Source organism: Asterias rubens, chromosome 1, assembly GCF_902459465.1.
Source record: "Asterias rubens chromosome 1, eAstRub1.3, whole genome shotgun sequence".
NCBI lineage: Eukaryota > Metazoa > Echinodermata > Asteroidea > Forcipulatida > Asteriidae > Asterias > Asterias rubens.
Window position 1 is genome coordinate 32220752 of NC_047062.1, and position 22848 is coordinate 32243599.

A 22848-nucleotide genomic window follows, 5' to 3' on the forward strand; every position below is an offset into this window, starting at 1 on the left:
AATCAGAGCGTACTAAGCGTAACGTTGAATTGTCAACCACCGGTTATTTTCACAGCCAATACTACTCAAAAGAGATTTACACATTGTGCCGCTGCAAACTTCACCTAATTGACATCCTATCCTACCCATTAAGCCATTTGCGTGTTAGATTTGAATATTGTCTTGTACAATGACTTGCTTAATCATAAGTTACCACTTCAATATGAATTTCTCAGACTATAGAGACAGTTGCTATGTCAAATGATTCAGGGCGAGATTTTGCGTAGTAACGTAAGAGACAGCAAACACCCATACACAATTCTGAATGAATGTGTATGGCACAATGGTACCAGGGTCTGCTCATCTGGAAAATGCTATGCTAAGGCTTGCCCCGAACCATTTGACATAGCAACTATCTCTACAGTCTGAGGAATTCAAATTTAAGCGGTAACTTGTGACGAAGCAAGTCATTGTACCAAACATTATTCAAATCTAGCTTGCAAATGGCTTATTATCCTACCCAATAAATGATCATACTTTGATACTTACCAATGCACATCCTTTACGTAGCAGGCTAGTTGAAGCAAATTTCTATTTATAGTGTCTAACTTGAACTATTCTTGGACATTTACAATCTATTTTTAGCTACACATCAAGCAAGCATAAAACAGTCAAACTTGTACTTTTTGTTCTTGCAAAACAAAACAAAAAGTGCTGTTTACTTATCATAAGTATTTACAGAAATGATTATTTAGTTATCATAATTAATAATTAAGTACTTTAATTTGGAGTTGAACAAAGAACAACTGACAAGAGTGGGTTTTAAAACTAGGTTAACATGTCGGCACTCTACCAACTTAGCAATCTAGCCCTATGTTGGCAGTCTCCCTATTCTGTCAATATCTTTGCTCGGGGTTGCCAGTCAGAAGCCATTCCAGCTGTAATTGTCGTCAAAGAAGTTTAGGAGAAAGGCTGGGACCTTTTACAGGTGCGTAAATAACAGCGGGACCCTGCAGAGCTCTGGCCGGGTTTTTAACAACTAAGTACAGGTTTTTTATGATGTTCCTTTGACATTTAAACACAGGGTGGACATGAGCTGAGTAAGGTTTTTACTTCTCTAATCATTTTCAACTTTCTCATTCTTTATAAAACAGACACAACAACAAACAAACAAACAAACAAACAAAAAGAGGAATTAAGAACATTTCAAAGGGGTCCATCAGACCATAGTTTTGTTGTTGCTATATTAAAAGTGTCATTATGTCATTTCTTTCCAGTCAATGCATAATATGTACAGTGCTCAACATTAAGTACCAATCAAGGTATTCTTTGTTACAGTCATTTGTGAACCATTACTAGACACACAAAAACAGAATTAGCAGTGGTTTTTTTTCAAGAATCAAGGGAAAGGTTGTTGCATATAAAGCCCCTTCTGTTTTTAATCTCCTTGTGTTTTTATTGAACATACACAGGAAAAGTTGCCTTATTTTAGATCACCAATACATGCAATGGGCAAGTGAGCCTGGAGAAAATTCCTTTGAAATTCTAAGGAATTGAAATTATAATAATTGACTCAAGTTTTAAGAAGAAGCCTGCTTGACCATTTCCCTGTTGTTTTGGGGGTACTTTCAAAACATATCATTCAACATTGGTGTAACTGGTATTGTTGTGGATGTTAATTGCAAAATTTGTCCCATTTATTGTGTTTCTGGAAATTGTTTACATTCATACAAAATGTCATATATCTATATCTACGTATTTAAATGTGTTCTGATGAAATTTAATTATTTTGTTGCTGTAATTGGCCGGGAAAACCTTCACTTTGTCTTTACACTCTGGTATTGTATGCTGTGAGAAAATATATAAAGTTAAGTGGCAAAAATCGATAGGTATCTAAACACTTGGTCTTGTAAACTACAACATTATTTCTTGCAAGAAAATAGTGTTCACTTTCCATATTATTTGCTATCAAATAAACTGCTTTGCTTCAAAGTCAAGTTACAAAATATAATTGTTAAACTTTTCAGAATACTATTTCAGAGTTTTAATGTTTTGTAACACAGTTGTCTTGTGTAGGTCCTGGTCAGCTTTGGCGGTATCAAGAAACATGCAGTGTAGGGAGAATCTTGAACAAGTGACTGCAAACAGAAAAACAAAAAAAACAACTACTAACGAACAAACAAACGGGGGAAAGACACCACAAACAAAATGACAGAGGGATTAACACAACAACAAAAACAATATTGACCATATTTTTGACCGCATGGGAGAGCTTTCCTTGCATTACAATAGGAGACTTTTGAACACTAGGTGGCAGTAGACTAAACAGGTAGACCCGCAGGTTGTGGGTTCGAATCCCACCCGAGTAACATGCCTGTAAATTTTATTCACAGAGCTCGGGAAAGTACTGAGTAGTGCTAACACACATCGGTGTTTATGGGTATGAATCAAAATCAATATTCTGTTAACCCTAATGCAAATTTCCATCTATTTAAAGATTCCCCAACAATCTCCTATTGCACCTTTAGCCCCTTTCACACGAGACCAATTTAGCAAGGGTCCTTTGCTAAATCGTAGCATGGTTGTAAAGTTTTACAAAATGTAGCTCGTGTGAAAGGATGAACATTTGTTTCTACTGTTCAATTTCTCTTGAAAATTTAGACAAATAGGGCTACATTACAACCATGCTAAGATTAAGCTAGGGACCCCTGTTTAATTGCTGCCATGTGAATGGCACTTTTGTTTGAGGTGTATTTTTTATCTTGACTGCCTGCATATTGTTTTCTTGGTTAACTACCGGTGTTACCACAAAACTCTCTAAAGTCCCTTTCACACGAGAGCCATTCAGCAAGGGTCCCTTGCTAAATTTTAGCATGGTTTTAAATTTTACAAAATGTACCTCTCGTGAAAGGAAAATTGTATGTGTACTGTCCAAAGTCTCTGAAATCTTGTCAAACAATATTGCTACACTTTACAACCATGCTAAAATTAAGCGAGGGACCACTGTTAAAATTGTGTAGTGTGAACAGCACTTGAGTTAGTTAGTTCTATGGTTAGTTTTACTTTCTTTGCACAACATGCATTTGATTTACGTACGCCCCCAGTAAGCGGTCAAAAATACTGCGAGAGTGCAATTATTATTATTTTTTACTTGGTTTTTCTTCTGCGGTGTTTCGTTGTTCTCGTCTCCTTGCCAGTACGTACTCAAGATACGTCAAATAACCGTCATTGTTGAAATCATCTTCAGATAAAACTTGGTCAATCATTGCTGCAAAACAAAACAAGTCCCCCAAAATAATAAAACTGTTAATGAATTTCCGATCTTGTGTATATACGCAAGGGTGATAGATTCATTTTAAGAAAACAATTTCATTTTATTAAAATAAATGTCGGAGAAGAAAGTGTAAAAGGTCAGGGGAAATGGACCACTTTTAAATGCACTTCTAGTGACTTAAAACTATAGTTTTCGTTTTGCATAATTTTTATAAACCAAAAATATCACGTTGTATTCTAAAATAAATTGAATCTGATTATCGTTACTGACAACGTTTTTTAAGGTGGTTTACTCCAAAATGTAGATTATTCTTTCTGCTTGAAAAAACCGCTCCAGTTCTTTGACATTAACTCAAAAACGCTATAGGCCTAAACCACCTTTTGAAATGTTCGCATGTTAGTTTCCACGTATTATACAATAATCTTATCAATGGTTTTCTACAGGACAACAATTTGTCAATTTGCTATTATGACATAAAGAAAAATGTTTACCTGCGTAATATATATTCCTATCTTCGGCAGCGGCTTCTGCGTTTTTACTCTTATCTGCTTCGTATCCCATGGCGTGAGAAATAGCAGCCAGTATCTCCAAACCATCTAACTTAGTGTTGTTATCAAAATCGTGCAACCTGCACACAAATCAAGAAAATATTTCGTCAAAAAATTAATATTTATTTCCTTTGTTGTGTGTGTTAATGAAGCTAGCACGCTTTCAAATGCATTGCCTCTTAGGGGAAGAGGCCTTCGTTTCAACTTGAGTAATTTTATTGGTTGTGCCTGTACTCTGTAGCGACCCCAAAAAGAATTGTGAAATGTATTATTCATCTTTCTGGGAACGAAACCTATAGGTATACCTAAATGCCCGCAGTGGACACTATTGGTAATTACTCAAAATAATTATCAGCAAAAAACCTCACTTCGTAATGAGTAATGGGGAGAGGTTGATAGTATAAAACACTGTGAGAAACGGCTCCCTCTGAAGTGACGTATAGTTTTCGAGAAAGAAGTAATTTTCCACGAATTTGAATTCGAGGCCTCAAGTTTAGAATTTGAGGTCTCGAAATCAAGCATCTGAAAGCACCCAACTTCGTGTGACTAGGGTGTGTTTTTTCGTAGTTATCTCGGAACTCTGACAACCAATCGAGCTCAAATGTTCACAGGTTTGTTATTTTATGCGTATGTTAGGATACACCAAGTGAGGAGACTGGTTTTTGACATTTACCAATGGAAGAAACGTCAGTTTTATAGATGTGTGAGGAAAATCCCAAAGGGGGGAATAACAAGCAATCGAGTAGGGACTGAAAACTCAAGCCACACGCAACGCTCCGGTCTCTGGCGGGATTTGAACCGAGTTCTAGAGAGGTTAAAAAGGCAGGGAAGAAATACGGGGTACTTTTATAAAAACTCCAGACTTACTTGAAATAATGAAATTCTAGTTCTTCGTCGTTCATATCCTTTTCTTGTTTACTGGATCCTGTCAACTCATCAAGATGTTCCTTAACGTGACTGAAAGTTATCAACAGGTCAATTAAATAATTAAAGAATTAAAGAATTAAATATTTACTTTGTTAAGTAGAGATTAAGCAAACATGGTTAATTATCATCATTTTTTTTTTAAGATTACCGTATCCTGCCACCACCTTTTCACTCATTCTTTACCAAAAGGAATATCTCATTTTGAGGTAATTTGATTCTAATTTATATTAAATCGAATGAAAAAGTGCTTGAAGAATACGGATTTTTTTTGTTGGTGACGATGGATTTTAAATGACAATACCTACTCTTTATTTCTGACAACATCCGGATCGTGGAATTTCGATTTTGATTTGGCACCGTCGGGTGAAGAGGCAACGAATGTACACGAGAACAAGATGGCTGCAAAAGTTAGTAGTAAAACTTGGTACATATTACACCAGCATAGAGGGTGGTCTTTCGTAGACATCGTTGACAGTGAAGATAGCACCCTGGAAAAAAAATGCGAACACTCGATAGACTAATATCACAACCAAAGTACTTTATATACTAATTTCCTCGAGTTTATTTGCTGATAATAAAAAGGTCGGTGGTCTAAAACGCTTGATAAATAAAGTATGATTAATAACAAGATATGTGTTTTATAGTCTGGGAACTTTAAAAGAAAAACATTTTTGTTTACTGTCTAGAGTTGTCCTCGTACGTCTAGTTAAGGTGTTGTTTAGACAGGCTAGATAGACACGTGAGTGTATGTTACTGTACTAATATTGATCAGTTTGTCTGACCCTTAAAACGTATCAAACAACAAGGACTATATTGATGTTTTTGATAAGATAAGGGCTTCCGGGCTGACATTATTATTTCTGTCTGTGTTTTGTTTATTTATTTTATTTTAAATGAAATACACAGACGTCTGCTTTAAGAAAGAAAAAACTCTCAGGGTAGTTCGTTTGTTTGTTTGTTCGTTTTATTGTGGGTGATAAGAGTGTCTGTTTGTTTTGTAGTCTGCGTTTGGTTGAGTGGTATTTTGATCTTGCTTATTTTGTTTTGTTTATTTATTTATTTATTTGTTATTATTTTTTCGAGGGGGATGGGGGATGTTTTCATGTTTTTGTTGGTGTGTTTTTTTAATTTATTTTTATTGAAGGTGATGGGCATCCCGTCAGCAGAATTGACACTAGGCTTCATCATAATAACAGTATTATCCTTATACTATTATCGGATAGAAAACAAAAACATATATTAGGATTTGTAAAATGCATCTCTTAATTCATGAACCAAATAATATGCTTAACAAATGTACAAATAAAACGCACACGCGTTCACATCATTATTATATTTGTCAGACCCTAAAAGGTTTTTTATACCTCAACCATTCTAGACTTCTGCATCCCGAATGGAGATTTAAAAAAAAAAACATAATTTGCATACACCGTTAATGACCAGAAGGCGACGTGATTGCATCGTGATGGCAAGCCGACAGCATAGGGAATAATTAGCAGCTGCTTACCTCAATTTTCAGTGAACCAATAGCCCTGGTTACTAAAATAAAGATTCAAGCATTTTGAAATTTGTAGATTTGTTTTCTTTTTGTAATGTGACTGAAACTCAACCGTTGGCTACGATGGTCTTTGTTTTTAATTAACAATTTCTCAATAACATTAAATCATAAAATGTATAAACGGGTAAAAAACATAAATGGAGCTCATCAATTTGACGCAAAAAGGTTGACCTTTTTCGCATCATCTTCTAAAGATAACCACTGTGGCAAAACACAATTAATATCATATTAGATGATTCAACATTGTCAAACACTGCTACTTTCCTGGTACAGACAGAGATATTTCGAGAAAATACGGAATGTACAACAGGGGTAAAACATAATGGACTTCAGTTGGATCCTGTTATATTGACCTTTCCACATCATCTTATAATACATGGTAACCACTGACAACCGCATGGCAAAAACTCAATTAATACCATCTATAGATGATTAACATGTTAAGAACAGTACTGCTATACTTACCCTGTGATGACGTGATAAAAAGGATATTATCGAGAAAATATAAAACGTATACAGCTAAATCATAAATGTATTAACAGGAAAAATAGAGTTGAGTACAGCTGGATGCAGTATTGTTGACCCTTCCGCATCTTATAACGGTAACCACTGACAACCGCTATGGCAAAACCACAATAGTATCATCTATGTTATGATGATTAATAAACACTGCTACTTACTGTCTTGTGGTGAAAAGGATATCCCGAGAAAAATTGGAATATGCAGTCAAAAACTTGATGCTGTGTATTTGATAATGATGCCTTGATCTTGAAGTGAGTGGAGGAGGTTGGCATATGGCTGCCTCGACGATGCGTGCTACCGTCACGCAGTGATCTTCACAGACAAAAGGGGGCAACAGACCTGCGCGCACCACCACCGTGCATATCTAATTAACATACAGGGAGTTATAAGCTGACCACGTTGGGTTCTTACACTTGGATTATGAAATTATAATTTTGTTCACAGTCGAATGAAGATGTAATTATATTGGTGGGAGGTAAGATGGATGGAAGATCTACATTGAAATGTAGTCTTGAAGACAACCTGTCTGTCTGTCTGTCTGTCTGTCTAGCCTATTTCACTCCACTGCAGGAGCAAAGCCTCTTCACTCCATCTCGCTCTATCCTGCGCTGTCTGATGCCAAGCAAAACCCCCAGTATGTTCTTAGTTCAATCTCCTGCTTCACATCGACAGCCTTAGGATAAGGTAGACTTTGTGACAAGTCGTTAGGCGCTGCCTGTTTGTTACTAACTCACATTCTGCCGTTCATGCAACAGTCACGGTGCGATTACACACACAGACTGGAATCGAGTGTACCGTTCTCGTGACCGTCTACTGCGCTTAACAATAAAATTGCCGACTTGATTTAAAGACTAAGGACATGGGGGCATCGGTCTCGGGTATTCGGCACTCAGCTTTTCGATTGCCCCTTCGTCGTCAACCTGATCCCTATAGACCATGGGAACTCTGTTTACAATAAGTGTGACCTGGTACATTCTTTGGGTATTCTGGCAGGCAAGATACTACACTGGTCCTAGGGGAAAGTTAACATTTCTTTGTGTCATAATTTCCGCATAAAACCAAGAGTTATGAAAGTAAAAGCTGGACAAGTTTTGAGATGTGCCCCTTTCATCATATCAAAAGTTGATATGAACAAGACATTGCAATCTCCATAAAATATAAGATTTTATGTTTTCTTCCATTGAGCTGTGTACCAATCGTGCCTGCAGGAGGTCCAGGTGGCTCTTTTGTAAACATGTGATGTCACGTCACATCGCTATACTGGCCTTCACTTTGGCAGCAATTTTGTAGTAGGAGATCCCCCCCCCCCCCACCACACTTAGATTCTGTCCCTCATACGGTGAACTGTGAAGTCCAAACTTCTTCTGACAGCAGATGGCCAAATTTCTCTTTGCCATCAATGAGTACTTTTGGGGTAAGTTTATTATTTAAGATGGTATTATTGCCCATCGGGTATAACAACAGAAGAAGAAGTATTGCTGTTTCGTTTCAGAGCTCAACTTTCCAAGTTCAACTTGCCATCCCTAAAGATTGCTGGAGTTGATGTCTCTATCCAGACTAGTCCTATCAGAAATCTTGGGGTCATGTTCGACTCTGGAATGACCATGTCTGCTCAGGTATCCAGTCTGCCAACTTCCATCTGGTCAACATAGGTGGAGTGCGAAAGCTGCTGACTGTCGAGACCACAAAGTTAGCTGTGCACACACTAAAACATCTAGACTGGACTACTGCAACAGTCTCTTGACTGGTATCAACAAGAACCTGGAAAGAAGGCTTCATAATGTTCAAAGGACTGCTGCAAGACTGATTCTAAGTGTACGCAAATACGACTCCATCAGTCTTCATCTATTCAACCTACATTGGCTTCCCATCACTCAAAGAATCTCCTTCAAAGTTATGATCCTGATGTATAAAGCGTACCATAAGCAAGCTCCTGGACATATCATGGACGTGCTCGAATTAAGATCTCAACAAAGACATCTTCTTTCAACTACCTTATGCTCCCTTTTTGCTGTGCCAAGAACTCGCTATTCTACTTTTGCAGAGAGATCATTCTCTGTATATGGCCCCAAAATGTGGAACACGCTTCCTACACAGATCAGAAATGGCAGCTCAATCACCTCATTCAAGACACTCCTTAAAGCTCACCTGTTCCAGCAGGCTTACTAACCGTTCAACTGTGCCTCAGCGCCTTAGAACAAACTCTTGATTTTGGCGCTCTACAAATGACCTTTTAAAAAAAAATTTTTTTAAACACCCAGACTACAGTAAAACACATTTTAAGCCATCAAGATTAAGAGTTTGATTTTATCCTGGCAAGAATGACATTAGTTAGCCCTTGGCTAAGAGTGTATGGAAAGTCCTGTTTTGAGAAATGTTGCCAGGAAAGGAATTATAAATCTGCCATCCACTATGCTATTCGGCTTGGTAGGTAGAGACATTTCGGAAGTTGACTTGTGGGCAGGGTACTTTGTTTATCTTCTCGAACTCAATGCATCATGCAGTTTAATTATAGCTTAACTCGTCGATTCGAATTGAATTCCAATATCAGTTGGTGCTAAAGTCCGCTACATAAGTTTTGTACTACTTTTTGTGGCACTAACTAGGCTGGTTTATCTGCAACAGCGCCCTCTTGTGGTTCGTGTATTACCCAGTATTACTTTTTTCTTAACCCCCCACCCCATTTCTACACCACAACACCGGGCCCTTCATTTGGGAGTTACTGCTTGCAGTTATAGCTAGATAGCCATGAGACCTTACTGACACTTGGCTCCAAAGCCTGTGTTGAATTTCAAAATTAGAAGCCCCATCCCCCTATATAAATTAATGTGGGTAGCCTTAATTGAGTGACTCGATTTTTTAAATTTTAGACTGTCAGTGTACCATGAGTGATTTTTTTAAAATTGTGACACCACTCTTTGCTCAGCATTACCCCCTCCCCCTATTTCTGTTAATCTCAGAAACAATATTTCAGTGGGTTGGGAATTACTTGTACAAGAGGAAAAAGTGGAAAAGGGTGTGATACAGGAAGGGAACATTGTTTGTCTGTTTGTATGTTGTTGTTGTTGTTCTTATTGTTTAGTATTGACATTATTTTTTTGTTTACTCTAATATTGGGGGGGGGGGTGCCCAATTATAGTCTGCTCCGACAAATCGGTCGTTCAGGTCATGTGGAATGTTATCTCTTAGCTATGGGTGAGTATGTGTCTATCTTCGTCGTCTACGGCTTTGGCTATGTCATAGTTTAAAAATTAGAATTAAAAACCTCACCCGCAAAAATAAGTATGGATGGCAATGAACTTTATGCCCAATATTGGGCCCCGTTTTTTCTCTTCTCTTTTTTTTCGGGGGGGGGGGGGGTGGTTGTTTTCTCCGCGTAGTTAATTGTTTATACGAAGTGTCATGATGTCATCATAAAAGTTCGCACAGTACCACACTCTGACGAGGAAGAAGGAAATTAAAAAATGTCCAAATACTACAAAAGGGAGTTGTCCATCCCTTCATTTACAACACGTACACTAAAAAGCGCACCAGCTTAAACCTGCCCTTTCCGATCCAATAATAATTTCAGGTCCTTAAAATAGAACATGACGTAATGCCCACTATCCATATCACGTGATTAATTTGAGCCAATCGCGACGTCTGAGAGAATAACAACAGCCAATAGAAAACGGTTTTAGGCAGTTGTACATCGAAACGATCGTTTCATGTCGTTTTTTATGTGTAGATTTGTGTTCGACGGTCCCGACCTACAAGCTTGGTAATTATTACACATTTTTGTCATAAGTGTCATTCAATTGTTGGGGGGAAAACACGTGCATGATGATGACTACCTAGTCATACAAGGAGTTGGATTTGTTTAGCTTTATTACCTGTATTAGTTATATTTTCGGTTGCACGAATAAGCCATTTTTACAGATGTAGCGTAAGAACTGGGGAAAATCATAGCGTTAGACCATGGGTGCCAATCAATGCGTTTTTGTGCATGCAGTGCATGGCATTTTATCCAGCAAAAATGCATTTTCTGGTCAAGCCGAGCTATTTAGGGACCAGCCGAGGTGTTAAAATCGTACTGTCTTCCTGGGGCTACATAACATTTTAACAATGTCTGGTCATTTGTTAGATTATTAACTCCCTCCTTGTCCAAACTACTCGATTCAAAACGCCCCTCTAAAAATAAAATCTAGCCTCTCTATGCAAAAATGCACTCGAATTCCCATCGATTCAAAAACTCAACTAACACCGTTTTATGTTACCAGTCATTGAGTCAAACTCCTCAGCTCAATCAAGAAGTAAGGTGAAACTTCTCTTTCATTAAAAAAACCCCATTGCTTTATTGTTTATCCTTTTCTTATTTCAAAAATAAAATTTATAAAATAGTATTTTTCAAAGGAAAAACTGAAATGATTGAAAGGGCATAAATGAAGAGTGGTTTTAAAAATGTTGTATTACTATAACTATTGTTGCCCCCCTCCCCCTTCACCTCTCGGTCTGTGTGGTCTCTGGTTAGTTGCGATAAAGGATAACTTTCTGTATGGCGCCACCACTTTTTCACTCGTATATTTACAAAAAGGGATATCTCATTGAGGTAAATTAGATAGGGCCTACTGTATTATTTCATGTCGAATGAAAAAGTGGTGGCGCCATACGGAAACTTTTCCGTGATCACTAACCCTCCTCCCAAGGGCTGTAGGCCGGAGGTGTATGGCCCTCAGCTCAGGAGGAGGGTTACGTTCTTCTTGCAACTAGACCCTGGTTTGAATCGAATCCCACCTCAGAGTCAGACAGGAGTCTTGCATGTGGACTGGGTTTTCAGTTCCTACCCGATTGCATGGATTTCCCCCATTGGGGGTTTTACCTTCCTAATGTAATATTAATAATATAACATCCTGTTATTGATGCTTGCGCTGTAGGGTTGGACATGTTGGATGTGCAACAAAATAAATGTCACAAAATAAGAGTTTTACTTAAGTTTTGTTTGAAAAAGTGTGTTTTAAACTGACATTCAACTCAAAATGACCTCGTCCTGTTTTTCTAGCATGCGAATCATCCTTCCCATCAGGTCATTGGATGCATCTCTACTAGCGCAACAGTTTTTGCTAAAATAAAGCAACAAATTATGATGCTGTGAACACATTTTATGGAATTTTCCCCCAAAATGTTTGTTGGATACTAAAAAAGGCCTTGATAGATAGTGAGATTTTAAGTTGAATGCTTTAAAATTGTGTAAATCAAGTTCACAAGAAACTGAACCATAAAGAAAATGCTGCAACCGAAAAAACATATACATAAGTAGCATTTGAGAAAGAACTGGGCTTGAGAAAGAACCCTGCTGTGGCCAAAGCATTTTAGGCCATTACCAGGTTTCTTGACAACAACAATTAATTGTTTTTCACACAAACTTTGTTGTTGAAATAATGTGCTAGTGACAACTATTATTATTAAATGTTCTTTCTTGTGGTCAGTGTCTAAAATGTCTAGACTGAAAAAAGCAATCCTGTATATTGTACATTGTAAATGAAATCAGACTCAGTTCCTTTACACTTAAAATCAATTGACATCAAAGGAAAAACAAGTTTTGTTAACAGCCCTGCTGGATAAGTATCCATTTATAGCCCCTGGGTTCTAGTGCAAAGAGTGACAGAAGACTAATCATGTGGGCAGTGTCATAGACAAATTCAACTTTGTATCCCACTCAAACGCAATATCTTTGTTTGTTTTTGTAAGGTACGTTTAAACCCAAGCCAAGAGACTATCAAACTAAACAGACAACACCCTGGATTATTTGCACCTTGAGGTTTAAAAGGGACTTGGGTTTCGTTTTTTATCTGTAATATTTGATTACTCATTGTTCGCGTGGTGAAGCTTGAATTTTGGATAATAGTTGTGATAAACAATTATTTTGATATAAGGGGGCCATTCAGATTTCAGAATAGATACACCTGTACATACTTATGGTACAGTTGATGTTCAAGACAATGGGCACTTTTGGTAATATTGTCAAAGACTAGTCTCTTCACTTGGTGAATCTCAACATATATACATAAAATAACAAACTTAACTTTTGAAAATTTGAGCTCAATTGGTCGTCGAAGTTGCGAGATTATGAAAGAACAAAACACCCTTTCACAAAGTTATGTGCCTTTAGATGCTTGATTTCTCTTGAAATCAAATTTGTGGAAAATTACTTCTTTCTCGAAAACTATGTTATTGTAAATTGTACTTCAGAAGAAGCCGTTTCTCACAATGTTTTACACTCGACAGCTCCCCATTACTCGTTACCAAGTAAGGTTTTATGCTATTCAATTATTTTGAGTAATGTACTAACAGACTAAGGAATTTTTTTTTTCAAAATTGTTTTGACCCACTAATGTGACCCACCTCAAATTCATTATTGAAAAGTCCTGCGTTGGGAGAAGTTAACAATCATATTTTAAATATTTAGATAATATTTAAAATTCAAAGTTTTTAAGTGGGTGGGTTGGGTGAATCAAATTGTTTTTGGACATTGATCATTGATTGTCATATTAAATTTTGTTATTTTGGAGGCCTGGAATGTCAAGGAGGTCATGGCCTTTGTTGCCCCTGGTCTTGGCCTTGGTGCCCTTTAAAAACTTTCCCAGAGTCTTGAAGATTTTCCAATGGATGTGCCCTTTGCAAAATGTCCTTGCCCTCTCAAAGATAAAATTCCATGCCTGATTTTGATTGTAAAGTGCGACCTTGTGCGACCTTGTGCAGCCTCTTACAATAGGAAATGACGTAAGATCAGTGTGTGAGATCTTCATTTGTATATAAGCAGTGGCATTATTCTGTTTTTAATTGTTTGATATTGTTCTTCCTGTTGCAGATCAATGTGTGAACGTTTAAGACCAATGACCTCATCTGGCGTGGAGTGTTAAAGTGTATTAGAAATCACGTAAAGTGTGAGTAATGGATTCTGCATCAGTTTGGTCACAATGAATACGTCGTGGCTCTAAAAACTCACCACGGATTGCTTCAGTGGTTGTGGAGACGAGATTGATGCTGTAGAAACAGTTAGAGTAAGATTAAAGGAGAAGGTGTAAGCATGGGGGCATTCCTAGACAAGCCCAAGATGGAGAAGGAGAACGAAGTAGGATGCGGAAACGGATTAAGATTTGCTCTGTGTAGCATGCAAGGCTGGCGGGTCGAGATGGAAGACGCACACACAGCCGTCATAGGTTTGCCTTTCGGCCTCAAAGACTGGTCTTTCTTCGCCGTCTACGACGGTCATGCGGGTTCTAAAGTTGCTAAGTATTGCGCCAAAAACTTACTGGAGGAGGTTACTTCGAATAAGGACTTCAAAGGGAACGAAAAACCCGGCCCGAACTTTCAACCGACCGACGAGAGTGTGAAAACAGGATTGCGGACTGGCTTTCTCAGTATTGATAAGAAGATGCGCGATATCTTGGCGCGGGATAACGACAAGAGCGGGTCGACGGCTGTTGGCGCGATGTTGTCGCCGAAAAGTATTTTCTTTGCAAATTGTGGGGATTCTCGCGCCGTCTTAAGTCGCGCCGGTGGAGTGTGCTTCTCAACAGAGGATCATAAACCGAGCAAGCAGAATGAGAAGAATCGTATCGAGAAGGCTGGTGGAACTGTCATGATCCAGCGAGTCAATGGATCGTTGGCCGTATCGAGGGCCCTAGGAGACTTTGAATATAAAAATAACGTAGGAATGGGCTCGACGGAGCAACTTGTGTCCCCCGAGCCGGATGTGAAGGCGATACAGCGGAGTAGGGATGATGAATTTATTGTGCTAGCTTGCGACGGGATCTGGGATGTGATGAGCAACGAGGAAGTCTGTAACTTTGTGCGGTCACGTCTTGAACTGACGGATAACCTGAAGGAAGTCTGCAACATGGTGGTGGACACGTGTCTATGCAAGGTTGGTATTCCAGAAGGGTAGAGTTTTATGCTGCACTTAATGTTAAATTTGTAGTCATACAGATTGGTAAATAATAATAATAATAATATAATATAATATCAAAGTCTTAGGCGTACATACATGTAGGGCACGTACATGTACGTATACTAAACAAGGTACACAAGGCGCCAAGTATATATATACACAAACTTTCAGAAAGATAGTTTTTTTATTTAAGTGATGAATTCTGAGAACCAATTATTTAGCACCTTATAGGGTTTACAAGGTTCTAGGGCGCATACAGCAGCCACAGCCAGGAACACCAGGGTGAACCCAGCTTCTCTTTACGATAAGTGCACTGGGTTCTTTTACATGTGTTACACAACACATGGGACCAACGGCTTTACGTCTCATCCAAAGGACAAAGCAGTGGTAGTGCCTTGCTTAAGGACAGAAGTGTCGCGGCTGGGGATTTGAACCCACACTCTGCTGATCAGAAACACCAGAGTTTTAATTCGGTGCTCTTAACTGCTCAGCCATGATAAAGAACTGACCAGCAATGAATGAGAAGCACTGCAGCTACTGATAGTTTAAGCAGAGTTTGTCCTGAACTTTTTTAGTGGACTACATTGTAGCCAGCAGGAACAGTTATTTTCTCGATTTCACTGGTCCGTCATTCTACTGAAAGTTTGGCCTTCATAAATCAGCATTTTGTTGACAAAAAAACAACTCATGATCCTACTTTTGAGAATAGTAGGATCATGAATTGTTTTTTGTCAACGAAATGCTGATTTATGGAATAGATTCTTAGAATCTATCAATTTAACACCATACAAAATATACCAGCAGAAAGCTAGTCATTAAACAGCGGCAAGTGTTTTATCTTAGTTTGATTGTACAGTGTAGATTTTGTCATGATACTCAAATACATTGGCCTGTATCTTGCTACTAATGACGATGTTTTCACTTTTGTTTCTGGAATGTGTTAATATTTATTTTAAAAATATAAAACAAATATTAAATAAAAAAGCTGTTTAGGGAAGGGTACATAATTGATTATACTTACTCTGTGTTTATCTTGGTTCTAAAAGCTCGACTGTACATTCTGGAGCATTTTATCTTGATGTTTTCTGTGAATTTGTTTTGTGTTTGGCTGAAATTTGAGCATATCAGCACTCCGATCGGGTATCAGCCTGATAGGCTAGCTTGTGCATGGGGAGAGCCCCGGTTATTTTGCATATTATCCAGCAATGAATGTGACTCTGATAAACATGACTCTGTTCATTTTGTCCTCAGGGAAGCCGCGATAACATGAGCATCATTATCATCACATTTGAGAATGCGCCTAAGATTAGCGAGGACGCCATGGCCAAGGAAGCGGAGTTAGACAAAACCCTGGAAGCTAAAACCAAAGGTAGGATTTTAGAGGAATCAAATTTCTCTGTAACGTGTACCAGGCCTAGAATTTCATCTTTGAAAGGGCAAGGCCATTTTCATTTTGAAAAAGGGCACTTCTATCGGAAAATCTTAAAGGCTATGGCAGGCCTGGAATAACACGCAGGCCATAGAGGCTATGGGCTTGGTTGCCCCTGGTCTTGGCCTTGGTGCCCTTTAAACTGTTAAAAGTTTCCCATTGATTTTCCAATGAGAAGGGCCTTGCCCTTTCAACATGTTCAACAATGAAATTTCAGGCCTTCTATGGGAACCTTTTGGAGGGGCACCAAGGCCAAGATCAGGGCAAGAGGCCATGGCTGCCGTGGCCACGTGTAATTCTAGGTCTGGTGTACTTTAATTTGATCAGATTGCGAGCCATGCATGGCAGGAGAAAAAAACTAATGTAATAGTAGGCTGGTACAAACATGTGTTTGTAATCTTATTGCGATCTATGTGTATAAGAGGTGAGGTGAAGTCATTGTGACAGTTATAGGTCTATGCTGTTCAGATGCCTTGAGGGAGTATGTTTGATCGGTCATTATCAAGCACCATATCTTGATCGCGGAACCTCTATTAGATACTTGTAGTGTGTGATGTACTTGGTTCTTTCATCAGGGCCCGATTTCATGAAGCTGGTAAGCAGAAAAAGTTTGCTTGACAAATTTCTTTGCTAAGCAAAACATGAGTGGGGCACCAGCTAAACAATATAAACTTGATTGAATTTTGGCTGGGACCAAGTTCTGCTAAGCAATTTTCATCTGTGCTTAGCACATTTTTGTGCCTACAGGCTTTATGATGGCCCAATTTCATGGCTATACATGTATGCTTACCATTGGGCAAAGAATCTACAGTATCTGCCTCAATTTAATAGCTTTCTGCAAGTAAAGTGCTAGTTCAGCACATTCCATTGCATGCGCATCAATTCCTTGGACAGAATCGCAGAAAAAACATTGAGGCGTTGACAATTCATGTTGCAGCACCTGATCTGAATGGGATTTTAATCACACTGTGCACTCCCATGATGCCATGTCACAATAAAGTTGACACTGTATCAATATCTCTTGCCTGCATAGCACATGTCGGGTGTGAAAGGGGTCAAGTGTACTTTTGTCCATTACCAACTTCCTGTAGCAAGTTGTATCTTCCACTTGGATTGAGTATAGACCGATCCAGTAGGCTCCGCCCATGACGCACGTGTGAGCAAGAACATGTGGGGCTCTCCAATGCCTTTCTGCACAACTCTGCCGCGTGCGCCAAGCATACGCGCACGCATGTCGGACCTTAGTGTCGGACCTTCGTTGCGTTGTGATTGGTCAATACGCAATGGGGCAGAGCTTAATGGATCGGTCTATTTGCAAGCCATGTCTGATACTTCACGGATTCAAAAAAGGCGATTGCCTTTATGCCCCCTGGTCATTGCCTAAAGTGCCCTTGAAATGCTCTGTAGAAATGACAATTTCCTCATAGGGTGCCATAAGAGAAAATGCCTTGGTGCCACCTGCCCTTTCAAAAACAAAGCATACAGGCCTGCAAGCGATCTCTGTTGAGCGCCCTCTAAAGTTTCAGATAGGGACAGTTTGGCTGGTGTCCATCCAAACGTGACTAATCTTACAGTGAATGTTGTGTAAGGTTGCGAGAAGATGATGGGGTGTTGTGGGAATGATGGAGTGTGGATTGCCTTTGGTGAATGAATGCATGAGGGTTTTCATTGATGTTGATCAGCTGATACATGTAGCTGTAGTCTATGGGGCCCGTATTGGGTTTGAAAATTCTGCTTAATGGTCATGTGTTCATGTTTTCATGAGAAATTCTTTGAGGTTTTGCAAAATATTTGCGATGTTTGATAGTACAACTAGCCCCAACTACATGGAAGTTACTAATAACTTGCAGAGAAACATCTTTATACATTGTACTTGCAAACTTGTTCCCAGTGGTGTACGATCTCGCCGCACTTTTTTTCCGGATTACCTTGCTCGATCATTACCCCATGGAAGTGTGGCTTTATATATCCAAATACACATTTGATATTTGATTAAGTCATGTTGTTGACTAATTCTGTGTTACATGTATACGGTACGCTGCCCATGAGGCAAGGTTTCTGTAAAACCAAATGAATTTGTTTAATGTTTAAGGGCGAGTGTAGGCCGTGAACTTGGCTCTTGAAGGAGCAGGCCTGTTTGAGGAAAATGTAAGTTGGTAGTAAAAAATAAAACTTTGCAAAGGGCACCACACCAAAATCCCAGGGAACCACTGCAAAAGACCTTTATCATGCTACCTCCATCTTGGTCATGTTCCTCGTATTAAGTAACAATAATGAATGCTTATATTCATCTTGCAATTAGGAACCAGACTAGTTTGTTCTTCCAGCCTCGGTTTGGTAACATTGATATCAATGGCAGAAATTCAAGATGGCTGCATCGTGAAAAAGGTTTATTGCTGTGGGTTATTTTGAGTCCTTGGAGTGGATAACGTAAAATTGGTAAAATGGAATAATTTGACTGATAATTTTTTATTTTGTTTGTGAACTATATTTATAGAGATAATGGATAGTTTTGGTGAGCGAGTGGGCATTGATCTGGTCATGCATGTAATGACAACCACTGAGATTGAAGGTTTACCACCCGGTGGAGGAATACAAGCAAAGTAAGTGCATGTTCTTTTGGTTATCTTACATTGTAAATCAACCAAGTAATGAAAGCAACTCTTAACCCTCCTACTGTTTGACCATTCAATATCATCCACTGTGGTTTTGAAGTAAAGATGCCAATTGTCAGCCTTGCTGTTCTCGACCTGTGGGTTTTGATCCCCCTCCTAAAATTTCAGTCCACCCTACTAAAGAAATCGGTCGCTTATTTTAATTTAAACTACATGTACATTTTATGTAAACTGACCGCCGTGCTAAATTGATTAACTAAAAAATATCGCAACTCTGATCCCTTCGTGTTAAATGTGTCTTGCCTTTAGCAGGCAAAGTAGCGCGGTAACAAAAACTACCAGCCTGTAATTTATCGGAATGATATGAGTGCTGTTGTGTGTCGCATGCAATCGTGATCGGTGTTTCTCGACAGTTTCGAGCGAAGATTTTTACAGTTCATCTGAGCTGAACAATGTGTTGCGTGTTTGGACGATCGGTCAGTTAATTCTGATATGGTCACAGGCTTAGTTGTGTCTCCATACACCACATGAGCACCACATGTGCACAGGCCTGAAATATTTCAAACTTATTGGTCACCTTTCTTGAAATATTACCAGTGGGCCTGATACTCTTTGGAGGCAACAGAGGCAGTTGCCTCCATTGCCTTTGTGCCCCTTCAATTGCTCAAATAGAAATTTAAAATGTCCTCATACATGTATTATGTAGAGGTGCTCTTTACCAAAAAGAACCTTAGTGCCCGTGCCCTTTCAAAAACAAGGCATTAGGCCTATACTAGGAGGGTCAAAGTGTATTAACTTTAATTTGAAAATATTTAGTTTGATCTTTTGGTCATTTTCTCTCTTTCCCTTTACAAGGGTTGTACATTTAAGAAAATCAAAAGACATGCACTGACCTGGCCCCAATTTCATAGAACTGCCTTAGAAGCAGAAATATTGCTTATATTCAGTAGTCCTAATGGATGAATTGCTATAAATCAATGATCGAGTTCGGTCAGTGTGTTCTTGGCTGCTGAAGAACACGCAGAATTGTTGTGCAATCTTCTCACTCGAATGATGATGATGATAACGCATTTTGGTTGTTCTCGACTGATCCCTGCTGAAAGGTAGTTTGTGATCTTGTTCTGAGTGTATTGTCCTCATCCTTTGGGCGTGGGAACAGCGCACTCGGCCAGAGCACACTGCCCAAACACGGCCAATAAGTGTTAGTGTGTAAAAGTTACAGCAATACCAAGAGTAATCCATTATAGCCTAATCCACTGGTGGTTTGTCTCAACAGGAAATCTACCATTGAATCCATCGTCAACAGATTAAATTCAGATCAGAAACAAGATGAGGTAAGTCGATAGTATTAACCTAAATATTTATTAAGCACGGACGTTAACAATTTTTCTTTCAGTAAGCATTTTGTACTTGGCTTAGTATGAAGTTATGCATCTCAAATAACTTGCTTACATGTACATTGCATTGATCCGGAAAACAATAATAGAGTACTTTGATAACAGGTTAAAAAACTAAATTGTACAATTTTTTGGCAACAAGTACCTCACCAGATATATATCTATTAGAACAAGATTATGCTATGTATATTTTGTGTTTAAATAAAGTGTTTGCTTTGAAAAATCAAAAAATGCCATCAATCAATCTATCAAACAAACAATCAATCAATCAATAAATCAATCAATCAATCAATCAATCAATCAATCGATCAATAATGTTGTTTTTATGATGGTTGGTTTTCAATGAGTTTCCTACTTCTCAACAGAGATGCGGCTAGTCATTGCTCAAGTCTGGCAAGAATTCACAAGTGAAGACAAATCTAAGACCGATTTTAGTTGAATGGTCATCAGTGACTGCAGACAATGATGTCAACCATCCACCTTCCACTTCATCCACTACAACCCACCTTCCAACCCATCATCCCATTCCCTCTGGTAGCATGTCTTGATTCACGCTCTTCTTTGTCCCCTAGGAAGCGTCGGACGATGCCTGGTAAGTTTCCTTGATCCGTGGTGTGGCCTGAGGATGTTGTGTATCTGCGGGGTTGTCTGACGATCTTCTTGACTTTGTCGCCCTGATGGGAAACCACTGCGGAGATCTCATGCAATTAGCCATTTTAAGGTATGGTGGACACATAGGGCCTACTCAATAGACCAATCCGACAAAACGAAATTGGTCTGTGAGTTTGTGCGTGTGGGTGTGTGTGCATGCACCATATAAATCAAACCAGGAACGCTGCATGCTTCATTGACATACGGGTTTCAACGCGCATACGGCCTGTCCCACAGTATGGCCACTGTCATAGCAACAAAGGGAAATGGGTTATTCGATACAGTCCATATAGGGCACTATTTGGTTTGGGTAAATTTGTCTGAAAACACCCAAACCGGTGTACTCTCGCTGCGTTTTCACTTTGATGCAGCGCGCGGAACCCTTTCTCAAAGTCTGCAGTGCTTGACTGGAAGCTCAGTTGAGTGAGAGGTTGTCTTCAGCTGACACCTTCTCATCAGCGTCTTAAGCTCAGTAAAACGGAAGCGCAGGGCGTAATCATAAGTCGAAGTGTCGCAGAGAGTATAAACCGGCCTTTATAACGTCCACCATACCTCAAAAAGGCTTATGAACATTGTCAAGAAGTACACTGGATGCTTGTAATTCAGCGACTTCGTCTCCGCCAGAATTAATCGTGGACAAAATATCCACTGCTGCCACTGTCGCCAATGATGGATGCTCTAGGTGGACGAGAACTTGTATATATATTCAGTTTTATGTGGTGAGCCAAAACTGCTTTTTAGTTCTCTACAAGGGATCAATTAGGGGACTTTTAGGATGCTAGGGGGAGGCAGACTTTTCCTGGTAAACTCCCATTGTTTTTGGTAATGTGCGCGTGTCCAGAGGTAAAGAAACGATGAAAATTTACTTGGCAAGTCTGCTGCCACCTAGCGCTTCAAAGTCTCCCATTAGTACAGCGATGTGGAAATGCTGCCTATAAAGACAGTGTATTCTTTTGGTAATTGTCAAAGACCAGTATCCCCCATTTGTTGCATCCCAACAAATGATAAAATAATAAACCTGTGAAAATTTTGGCTTGACTGGTCATCGAAGTTTCAAGAAAATAATGACAGACAAAACACCCTTGTTGCATAGAATCGGGTGCGTTCAGAGTCAGAAAGGCTTCAAGCCTGAAGCCTTTCTGAGGTGCACATTTGTTGGTAAAAAAATACCTACGTCATGTATTTTTCTGAAGCTACATGTACATTACTTCAAAGTGGGTTGTTTCTGACAGTGTTTTATAATATGTACTACTAGCACCAACAACAGGTGTGATACTTAACAGAGGGAATGAAGGTGTTTGCCTCCATGCCTTGGTGCCCTTGAAATGCTACAGAAGGGTGCCCTTGACCAAGGAGTAAACGCCTCGGTGCCCTTGCCCTTTTCAAAAAAGCAAAGCATACACAGCTTTCCGATGCTCTTCAGCGAGTTTTGATGGTCTGTAATTTTTGGAGTAATTACCAAAGGTATACCCTCCCTTTAACCCCCGGTATGCCGTGTGTAAATCACCTGCTAAGAAATGATTGGAGTAAAGAACACGCATGAATAGAGTTGGCAAATACCTTTGTTTGAAATCTGAACAGAATTTGAAATGTTTTTAAGAGTGAGCCACACATTGCGTGTGTAGAATTGAAGGCATGTCATAGCCAATGTACAGCTACTGTAGTTAAATCACAGTGTATAGAATCTTCAAGATTTGTCTGTTTTTTTTTCTCATTTTTTCCCCCCAGATGTAGAGAGGAATTTGTCTTGTTTACAGATGCATTTATTTGTTTATCATTTTGCCTTTAAAAAAAAAACATAGTAATAAGAATACTTATTACCAAAAAAAAAATGATTCAGGGAAATTATTTCATATTTTCGTCAGTGACAATCTTTGTGACTTTTATTTACTGATGTGACAATTTATTACATTGGTGAAGGAAATCTAATTTCCTGAATGTATAGTTATAAAACCTACCCTTGAAAAACCTTCCTTCCAGTGTCCTCTAAGTTAATTGCAACAACAATTAGGTTGCTA

The 22848-nt window shown here is 38.9% G+C and overlaps 2 protein-coding genes across 3 annotated transcripts; one reads left to right on the forward strand and one right to left on the reverse strand.

Annotated features, from left to right (window-relative positions):
* Window positions 1–2341: 2341 nt before the first annotated feature.
* Window positions 2342–7407, reverse strand: LOC117297160 (multiple coagulation factor deficiency protein 2 homolog). The gene is made up of 5 exons (XM_033780254.1): window positions 6967–7407; window positions 5034–5216; window positions 4669–4758; window positions 3745–3881; window positions 2342–3247 (listed from the first exon to the last, which is right to left on the reverse strand). Exons 2-5 carry the CDS (start codon window positions 5192–5194, stop codon window positions 3120–3122), a joined length of 516 nt encoding a protein of 171 aa, XP_033636145.1. The 5' UTR covers window positions 5195–5216; window positions 6967–7407; the 3' UTR covers window positions 2342–3119.
* Window positions 7408–10505: 3098 nt separating this feature from the next.
* Window positions 10506–21988, forward strand: LOC117290526 (protein phosphatase 1B-like). Of its 2 annotated transcripts, none has more exons than XM_033771968.1 (6): window positions 10506–10568; window positions 13656–14714; window positions 15990–16107; window positions 18665–18770; window positions 20059–20116; window positions 20545–21988. In XM_033771968.1, exons 2-6 carry the CDS (start codon window positions 13875–13877, stop codon window positions 20554–20556), a joined length of 1134 nt encoding a protein of 377 aa, XP_033627859.1. In that variant the 5' UTR covers window positions 10506–10568; window positions 13656–13874; the 3' UTR covers window positions 20557–21988. The 2 variants fall into 2 exon arrangements, with proteins under 2 accessions (XP_033627859.1, XP_033627852.1); XM_033771961.1 differs by having other exon boundaries at window positions 20752–21988.
* The last annotated feature ends 860 nt before the right edge of the window (window positions 21989–22848 follow it).

What these genes read in the sequence shown, in the direction of transcription:
- LOC117297160 (XM_033780254.1), bottom strand. Translation starts at nt 5,194, where the DNA reads ATGTCTACGAAAGACCACCCTCTATGCTGGTGTAATATGTACCAAGTT. An exon ending in CTAGAATTTCATTATTTCAA is followed by an intron (nt 3,882 to 4,668) that starts GTAAGTCTGGAG and finishes ATTTGTGTGCAG; the next exon opens with GTTGCACGATTTTGATAACA. An exon ending in TAGGAATATATATTACGCAG is followed by an intron (nt 3,248 to 3,744) that starts GTAAACATTTTT and finishes TTTGTTTTGCAG; the next exon opens with CAATGATTGACCAAGTTTTA.
- LOC117290526 (XM_033771961.1), top strand. Translation starts at nt 13,875, where the DNA reads ATGGGGGCATTCCTAGACAAGCCCAAGATGGAGAAGGAGAACGAAGTA. An exon ending in TGGACACGTGTCTATGCAAG is followed by an intron (nt 14,715 to 15,989) that starts GTTGGTATTCCA and finishes TTTTGTCCTCAG; the next exon opens with GGAAGCCGCGATAACATGAG. An exon ending in GGTGGAGGAATACAAGCAAA is followed by an intron (nt 18,771 to 20,058) that starts GTAAGTGCATGT and finishes TTGTCTCAACAG; the next exon opens with GAAATCTACCATTGAATCCA.